Genomic DNA, 9595 nt, shown 5'->3' with positions numbered 1-9595 from the left:
TTTTTGTCATCACGAAGACAAAAGTAAGTACTTATTTGAAATGTATATTTGTTATTTTATACTTTCTCTCATAAGAAATTATTAATATATATGAACAGAATATAAAGCAAATTTCCAATGAAAATTTACCCGTATTTGTATTCTGTTCTGAGTTATGATATTGTGGAAACATGAACTAAAGATCCCGTTAGCGTGAAAGTATTGTAAAATGCAAAAAATACAGATGATTTCCGGGATGTTTTGAGGAATTTTTGTTGATTATTATAAGCGAAGCTTAACTGAGAAAATAGGGGTCAAATGCTGGTATGGGTCTCGAGGGATGTCACTAAGTGTCACTAAGTGCCATCACTAAAACCTTGAGTCAATGACCACCGTCTCAAATAGGTTCCGTCAGCAAGTCACATGTCACACCTCCTCGCCATAGTGACCCTGGGAATGCCTCGGCAGCTGAGTGACAGTGGCGAAAGGCGAGCCTCCGGCGCCTTTAAATAACCGGAACCAATGACTAAGGAAAGGAAAACCCTAACAGAAAACCACCGGCCCTCCGGGTCCAGGGGGTTGGGCGTGGGGTTAGCAACTCCACCTCATAAAAAAACCAGAGTGCTACAGAAACCGCAACAACACCACATCAAGAGCGAGACCTAGATCCGGAAGATGGCTTGCAAGATGAGCTCATGACGTGTGCAGGTGAAAGCCATCAGAGAGTCAGTGCACCGACAAATCTTCTGTCGATTAAGGCCAACACCAGGATAGGGACCTGGAACATCAGAACCCTATACGAGGTCGGAAAAGCTGCCCAAGTAGCAAAGGAAATGACAAGGTACAACATCAAGGTACTTGGCCTAAGCGAAGTTAGATGGAATGAAAGAGGACAAGTTCGCTTAGAATCAGGAGAAACCATCATATACTCTGGACATGAGGACCAGGATCATGCACACACTCAAGGGGTTGCCCTTATGTTGTCACCAGAAGCAACAAAAGAGAAGATTGCATGGGAACCAGTGTCGCCAAGACTCATGTCAGACAGGTTCAACTCAAAGGGAAGGAAGATCACAATCATTCAGTGTTATGCCCCAATAAATGCATCAGAGGAGCAGGAGAAGGACGAATTTTACGCTGCATTACAGTCAATGATAGACCACATGGACCATGCACCTCGCAGAGATATAAAAGTTGTGATGGGAGATCTGAATGCCAAGGTTGGAGAGGACAACACGAACAAAGAACTCATCATGGGAAAGCACAGCATTGGTAACATTAATGAAAATGGAGAACTTTTTACAGACTTCTGCAATTTCAATGACCTTGTCATAGGAGGCACCATCTTTCCACACAAGAGGATACATAAAACAACCTGGTCTTCTCCAGATGGAAAGACAGAAAATCAAATAGACCATATTACCATCATGCGAAAATGGAGAAGTTTGCTAGATGTTAGGACAAGACGAGGAGCAGATGCAGCCTCAGATCACCAACTTGTTACAGCTAGGCTTAGAATGAAACTCAGAGCATTTAAAGATAAATCAAAAACACTTCACTACAAATTTAATGTCCACCTTCTTAAAATCAAAGAAAAAAGTGACGAGTTTAACATCGCAATAAGCAACAAGTTCGATGCGCTAGAGGGATTGACAGTAACAACTATAGAAGACCATTTGGTTAAGCTCCAAGACACCTGGAAAACTGCATGCAGTGAAGTTTTAGGAAAGAGAAAGAGGGAGCACAAAGATTGGATGACAGCAGAAACATGGGAAATAGTTAAAATAAGGAAAGAGTTGAAGCAGAAAATTAACCAGTGTAAGGATGCTCAACAAAAAAAGGGACTGAAAAAAGAATATAGGAAAGCCAATAAACAAGTAAAAAAGAATGCTAGAAAAGACAGGAGACAGTTTGTCCATGACATGACTGAAGAGACAGAGACATCAGCCAGGCAGAACAACATGAAAAGGCTGTATGAAATAAGCAGAACGCTGTCAGGAAAGAATGTGAACACTAACACCCCAGTGAGAGACAAACAGGGAAAGATTATCAGTAGTGATATAGGACAAAGAGCTAGATGGGTAGAGCACTTCAAGGAAAACACTGTGCCGGATTATTATGCCAGTGCCAAGGTGGCATTTTTGCACCCGCTTAAGATGCAGTTTAGGAAAAATCCATGTATACCAAATGATAGACCTTTGTCTAGAGAGTATAAAACCACTTTTGTTTTTAGTGTGTTTCACCTGACAGGTAAGATATTTACCTTTAAAAATTAATATCCCATCGGAAAATGATAATTCCCATAGGAGAATTGACTCTCCTACAGGAAATATTGACAATCCTATAGGATTTTTAAAAAGTCCTGTAGGAATTATATTTCCTATAGGAGAATGGTAATTCCTGTAGGAATTTGATTCAGACATGTAGTTTTCCTATAGGATATTAAGTTTTCCTATCGGATTTTATCAAATCCTATCGGAATTGAAATTCCTATAGGAAGTTCTTGTATTCCGAAAGGAAATTTCAAATTACCTATAGGAATATTGATTTTCCTATGGGAAAAATTATTTTCCAATAGAAAAAATTATTTTCCTATAGGAATTTATTTTTGAAAGGTAAATATCTTACCTGACAGGTGCGATACACTGATAACAAAGGTGGTTGTTAACTCTTTAAGCAATGGTCTATCATATGGCATATTTGAATTTTTTGATATATGCAGCTTAAGCGGGTGCAAAAATGTCATCTTGGCACTGGCATAATTATCCGGCACAGTGTTGGAAGTTCTAAATCGGTCACCACCACCCAGTACTGCAAGCATACCAACAATAAAGAATGAACTTCAAATCATTACTGGACCCCCATCTAGAGTAGAAATTACCAAGGCAATTAAAACACTGAAAAAAACGGAAAAGCAGCTGGTCCAGATGGCATTCCCCTAGAGGCTCTTAAATCTACCCCAACAAAGTCTGCAGAGATGTTACAACCTCTACTACAAAAGATATGGGAAGAAGAAAAAGTTCTAGATGCTTGGAAAACAGGATACCTAGTTAAACTACCAAAGAAAGGTGACCTGTCGCAATGTGGAAATTGGCGAGGTATCATGCTTTTATCCATTGTCAGCAAAGTTTTAACAAGAGTTATCTTGGAAAGAATGAAAGAAGCATTGAACAAGGAACTAAGACGAGAGCAAGCAGGGTTTCGCCAGAACAGATCATGCACAGACCACATTGCCACCCTTCGAATCATCATAGAGCAGTCTATTGAGTGGCAGTCTTCGCTATATTCAACATTTGTGGACTTTGAAAAAGCTTTTGACAGTGTGGATAGGTCAACCATCTGGACGCTAATGAAACATTATGGAATACCACCGAAGTTCATTAGCATCATTAGAAACCTTTACGACGATGCCACATGTCACATAATCCACAATGGAAAACTCACACATCCATTTAAAGTAGAAACAGGAGTAAGGCAGGGCTGCATTCTTTCACCAACAATATTTTTAATTGTAATTGACTGGATCATGAAGAAAACAACGCAAGGCAACAAGACTGGAATCCAGTGAACCTTCACCAAACATCTCGAGGACCTGGATTTTGCAGATGACATTGACCTGCTATCCCACAAACGACAACATGTACAGGAGAAATTGTCACGCCTTGCAGCAGAAGCAGAAAAGACTGGTCTAAAAATAACATTAAAAAGACAGAGGTGATGAGAATGAACAACAAACAGAATACACCAATCCAATTAAATGGAGAAAACATCAGAGAAACCGACAAATTTACATATCTTGGGAGCATTGTCAGCAAGGACGGGGTCGCTGACAGCGATGTTAAAAGTCGTACCAACAAGGCAAGGTATGCATTCAACACCCTACGTCAAATTTGGAATTCAAAAGCACTCTCCATCAACACCAACACAAGAATCTTTAATACAAATGTAAAATCAGTCCTGTTGCATAGCTCGGAGACCTGGAAGGTAACGAAAACGATCAATAAAAGTCCAGTCTTTTGTCAACAAATGTCTCCGCCATATTCTTAACATCAGATGGCCAGACACCATATCAAACGCAAGCCTATGGGAAAAGACCAAACAAGATCCCATCCACATTGAAATAAAGAGGAGGAAATGGGGATGTATAGGCCACACTCTACGTAAATCCCCAGAAAACAACACAAGACAGGCACTGGATTGGAACCCACAGGGAAAGAGGAAGGTGGGGAGACCTAGGCAAACCTGGGGAAGATCAGTAGAGTCAGAGACAAAAGAGGCAGGATTCACCTGGGCCCAGTTAAAGAAAGTCGCCCAAAACAGAGTCCGCTGGCGAGGAGTGGTTGCGGCCCTATGCTCCCCAAGGAGCTAACAATAAGTGAAGTAAGTGAACTGGGAAAAAATAAAAACAAATTGGTAATCTTCGAATACCAATGACGTTTAGAATATATAAAACAAAAGAGAGTATTCTTCCGATTTATCGGTATTAAAGACCAAAAATTCGAGTATTATTTTAATATAGTAGTATAGATGCAAAACTACATGCACTGTTTACGTGATGAAAAAGGTATGAAGCAAATGCACGAGGATTTGATGAATAAATGAATGATCTGTTAATTTTTCATTTTTGATATTTTTGTCACATTACGTATTTTAAAAGTTAAAACTTGAAATTTTTGCACAAAGGAGAATAGTCCGAGTCGTGGGGCTTGTATTTATCTATGATATTTATTTATGAGTCATTTTAAAAAAAATTCTTCATAATCTGTCGATACATCTTGTAAAACTCCAATAAAATAAATTTCACGATGTTGATACATCGTGTAAAACTCAATATATATATATATATATATATATATATATATATATATATATATATATATATATATATATATATATATATATATATATATATATATATATATATATCGGGTATAATAAATCAATATTTTGTTCATTGATCGGGATATCATGCAGTTCGTGCACATTAGTCAGAAAAATGAAGAATAAAATACTGAGAATAAAATAGCCCCTATTCATCAAGTGTTCATTGCATCAAACCTGTTTATGTAACTGTACCGGTATGTGCGTTTGATACCTGTGCACAATACCTCTGGAGCTTTCCAAATACAGGTAACTTCAAGGCCTCGGTAAGCAAGGTCACACTGCGACGCCAACTTATTGGTTAAAACTGTGTATATTGTCATTACTTTTAAAATAAATGTTAAATATTCGTTAAATCATGCCCATTTCTGTCCAATTATCGGTTACTCCTATAACACATCATTAACGCAACTAATAAATACACTTTTACATTCATGTATATCAAATTTGATCTTCAATCTTTTTGATGCCGGTACCATGCGCGCTAGTATATGCTTATAAAGGAACAATGCCTCACTGTAAACGTTAAATTCTGTTATGTGGCAATTTACTAGAATGTAAGATTATATGCAGTAGAGATATTTAGGGAAAGTGGTCTTGTAAAAAGATATAAGATACTGGATTTGCCTAAACAGGTTTGGCTCTACCGCTCCCAAACATTGTCTATCAAATCATAAATGCACAATTACAACAACTTTATGACACGAATTTGTCAATTATCTTCATTGTTGCTTGGCACACAAGTTTTATTTTATCTTTTAATGCGTTTATTGCACATTTTAGACTCATAAAAGAGGAGGTGGGTAATAGTTACCAAGCAGGGTAGTATTGACCTGGAGTAGACGGTCTAAACAGTTTTTACTTTTATAAATTTATACAATATCATATCGAAACGTGGCTTCCGAGGTAAAATAACCTTTATTCAATGTTAGACCTGCTTCATTGTTGAGTGCAGGAAAACAACAGTGTGTTTGGTGTATAACTCAGAACTTTCAAAATCAACGTTTCAACACAATACAATGTACATAGCATCCACATCTTAAGTTATGAATATACTTTACGATACACTGTAAAACTCAGAGAGAGTTTGCAAGTTTGTTCTGGAGTTTAAGTAACCTTTATTGTCTGTATTCATTAAAAACTTGTATTTTTGCCTATCAATTGTCAATTGACAAATATTGATTATCAAGAATACTTTTTTGGTAAAGAAAATTTATTATTATACTTCGTTCCAACTTATCAGACGCAACTGGCCCCATGAAAAAAAAGAACGCTGACAAATTTCAGTGGTTTCTCTACGAATACGTCTCAATTTTAGCTCTTATCCTCGCGTCACCAGCTTTGAAATACAAGAAACATCTTGCAGTTAACAAGTACCTGTCCGTCCTTCCTCTGTCACCGGCTTTGAAAGATACACCATACGCTCAGAACTTCTGTTCCTGGCTCTGGAAGACAATCGTTGAACAGTGACATTTCTGGACGATTCACTACATACCAATTATTCTTTTGTCATTACTGAAAGTGCAGGAATTAACATTTTAGGAATCTTGGACTTCTTAAAGAATTGAAACAACGTTTTATCAAACATATTCAATAATACCAATCCATATTTTAGAAAAGTTGACAACAATGTTCTTCAGAGACTTTTGCTTCTGAAATAATTCACATTGATATGGGTGTAAGTTGGATGTTTTATTATATATATTCTTGAAATCCAAAGAGGTTTGATTTATACTCCGGCCCTCCGGTTTGTCTATAAACGGCAAAGGTGCTAAAAATTCTTATATACAGATAACGTACATCATAATTCTCAATAAGTTTCAGAAAGTACATGTATTTATATACTTATCAAGAGATATTTTGATACTGTTAAAAAAGAAATTCATTCAAACAGAGATTTATTTAGACTGTTTGGAACATGTATAGATAAGGACTTCAAAGTATTATTAAAAGTCTTCCCACAGTCAGAAATTCCCATTTTGAGTTGCTAAACAAGTTTAAAGATGAATTCTACAGTGCGGAAAATAATAAAGATTTTAGATCTACAAATGTCAGTTGTAGTTCCCTTCTGAGAATACAACGATAATTCTTGCATTTTTATGGAGTTTTCAATATCAGGTATTTAAGGTTATTATCAAAACAGGATCCACATATACATATTTATTTCTCCCCACCTAAGAAACATTTAATAAAATCAAATTATATATCTATCTAAAAAAAACCCAAAGAAAATGCCCATAAACAGGTATAAATGATATGCAACTTGTTTTAGCATGCAATTTGGGGTATTTTGTAAAAAAAAAAAAAAAATACCGATTGGTTTAAATGATACAGCCAGAATAATGGAACATCGTTAATTTGAGTCTACAGCAGGATCCATCAAATGGATGTGAATTTTTTTCGTATCTAGTTACCATAAATTAACTGGGCCTCAATTTTCTTTCAAATGTCTTGGTAACCAACAAAAAAGGAAGTTTGAGCTTCTATTTTAAAAGTTTTTTTTCGGTTCACCGGTATAATTGCTTTAGATAGTTACTCAAATGAGTGTTATGCAAAACCTTCAACTTTGGATGATACGCTGCGAGACACGACGGGAACATTGAGATTCTTATCGCATCAATATTTAAAGCCACAACTGCTCTCAAACGAAATCAACCGCAAGTTGCTAAAAAAATAGAGGCTTATAAGATTAGATTGAACATGCCATTTTCCCTGTGAATGACAAATTTTTATTGAATAATACAGAGTTAGAAATTTATTTCATCCTTTAGACTCAATTACTCAATTGATCGTACGAGTATGGAGACAACAAAGGTTATAAAGAAACCTATCCGACAGGTATTTTGTAAAATGTTATTAAATTTTCATTACTCAAGATAAGTTGCCTTATACTTGGTAATTGCCAAGATTGTTGTCAAACTTAATGCACGCTTTACAAGGATGAAATAGTCATTGCTATATATAGCCATGAAGGATTGGTACTTTGTTGATCAGTGCTTCTGGAAAATGAAAAAGGGAAACATCATTCAGAATGAACCATTGACGATTCTCAATGAACTTTTATGATATCCACAACATTCTGGGCAACAATGAAACGAAAATTCTGATACATTTTGAAAAAAAGATTTTTTGCCGATTTATACCTGAAATTTGATGTTTATATCCCATGAGGGATTCCTTGAAGATTTATAAGATAGACGTTCTTTGGGAAATTGTTGCTTGTTTGTTGTTTGAAAATTGGTCTTCTGTTTTGAGTAAGATAATTGTAAAAAAAAGAAATACATTTGTCATACATTGTGTATGAATAAGTATCCAGTGATGTCATAAACAAAACTTTAATGTGGGCGCATAGGTAAGTTTTGAAAAGCTAAAAACATATTTATTGATATTGTTCAAATGTCCGCAGATCAGGAAGAATAAACAAATCATTTTAATATTTGTGTACAATAGTGTCAGCCATTTTGATATAAATAGAACGCATAATTAGGTTTCAGAAATAATAAACATGTATCAACAGCAGTAAAGTGTAAAACTCGATCAATTCAGCAAGTTCTGACTTACTTAAAAACTTTAATAAGTTATACTCATATATGCATAATTGACTGCACGTAATTATTTCACAATCAATATATTGAATTATATCAGTATCAGTAACATGGCTTAATAGTTAAACGCTTAATAAACAGAATTTTAAAAAATTTATCCTCTGGTCAATATTTGATACCGTTGAATCGGTTCCGGATGAACTCGAGCTTTGATGCCTTGAATTCTAGTATCTGGTTAGTGCGGTTCATCTTATTTAGATAAAGAGATATCTATATAAAGAGATAGATGCCAGTCTTTAGTTACAGATACTAACTGGAAATACAATACGAAAAATTTCCTACATGATGATTGGTGCTGAGAGATCAAACATAGCGAGACACGGCCGTGTTCGTTCTGTACCATCAGCAGGGTACGGAAGGGCATTAAAAGTAAAGGGTCACGATTTAATCTGAAAACTTAAAAATCATGCCTTTCAGTTTTTTTTTTTTAAAAAAAAATCCAGAACATTGCTTTACATTCGATAAGCTTGGTTTTGAAAGTTTTTATTCACAGATTTACTGAGCATAGTTTAAATTAAACAATATACAATGTAAAGCAAATTTGCAAGATACAATGGATTCGATTTCTTGTAAGTCGTTTATTATATAATACGTGAGTTGATAATGAAATAATAGAAAACTTACATTTCTAAGCCTATAATGAAATTTAATGTTTTTAAGGAATAAGAAATCATTCTTTGTGTATTATGAGGTGATGATATACGGTCTAGAGTGATCAAATCCAACGAGGCCTGAAGGTCTTTATGGTAGATTTGATCGCGCCCGACCGTATTTGATCATTTCATAATACTCAAAGAATGATGCATCATAACATTGAGTTGTGTTTTTTCAGACAAAAACACTGAAAAATGTATATATTTTACAATAATAGCTTGTTCGGGGTACTTTTGTAAAAATGATATGAAGGGATCCTGTGTTCAGACAGAACCATAATTCAGATCTTTGTAATAAGGTTCCATATACTTTAGTCCTGATTAATGTTGGTGCGGCCAGTCTGTGCTGTTGAGACGGACGAGATGATGAGAACTGCTGCGTGACGGTCACCACAATGTCAGTCCGATCCTGTGGCGAACTGGATAGTTTGCTGTTGTCTTTGTGCCACTCCGAAATTCTTCTTGGTAACAAAAGAA

At 35.7% G+C, this 9595-nt stretch overlaps 2 protein-coding genes across 2 annotated transcripts; both read left to right on the top strand.

The window, feature by feature from the left end:
- The first annotated feature begins 674 nt into the window (after positions 1-674).
- Positions 675-2818, top strand: LOC117680704 (craniofacial development protein 2-like). The gene is made up of 2 exons (XM_066085276.1): positions 675-2111; positions 2702-2818. The coding sequence occupies exons 1-2, from the start codon at positions 675-677 to the stop codon at positions 2816-2818; spliced, it is 1554 nt and encodes a 517-aa protein (XP_065941348.1).
- Positions 2819-3702: 884 nt separating this feature from the next.
- LOC136275645 (uncharacterized) lies at positions 3703-4348 on the top strand. The gene is made up of 2 exons (XM_066085275.1): positions 3703-3842; positions 4033-4348. The coding sequence occupies exons 1-2, from the start codon at positions 3703-3705 to the stop codon at positions 4346-4348; spliced, it is 456 nt and encodes a 151-aa protein (XP_065941347.1).
- The last annotated feature ends 5247 nt before the right edge of the window (positions 4349-9595 follow it).

Source organism: Magallana gigas, chromosome 5 (assembly GCF_963853765.1).
Source record: "Magallana gigas chromosome 5, xbMagGiga1.1, whole genome shotgun sequence".
NCBI classification, from domain to species: domain Eukaryota; kingdom Metazoa; phylum Mollusca; class Bivalvia; order Ostreida; family Ostreidae; genus Magallana; species Magallana gigas.
This window is presented reverse-complemented; position numbering and strand designations above follow the sequence as displayed.

Excerpts from the sequence above, each read along its gene's own strand:
- LOC117680704 (XM_066085276.1), top strand. The coding sequence starts at position 675 with ATGACGTGTGCAGGTGAAAGCCATCAGAGAGTCAGTGCACCGACAAAT. Across the intron at positions 2,112-2,701 it reads ATTATTATGCCAGTGCCAAG|CTTAAGCGGGTGCAAAAATG; the intron begins GTGGCATTTTTG and ends TGATATATGCAG.
- LOC136275645 (XM_066085275.1), top strand. The coding sequence starts at position 3,703 with ATGAACAACAAACAGAATACACCAATCCAATTAAATGGAGAAAACATC. Across the intron at positions 3,843-4,032 it reads AGTCGTACCAACAAGGCAAG|ATGGCCAGACACCATATCAA; the intron begins GTATGCATTCAA and ends TCTTAACATCAG.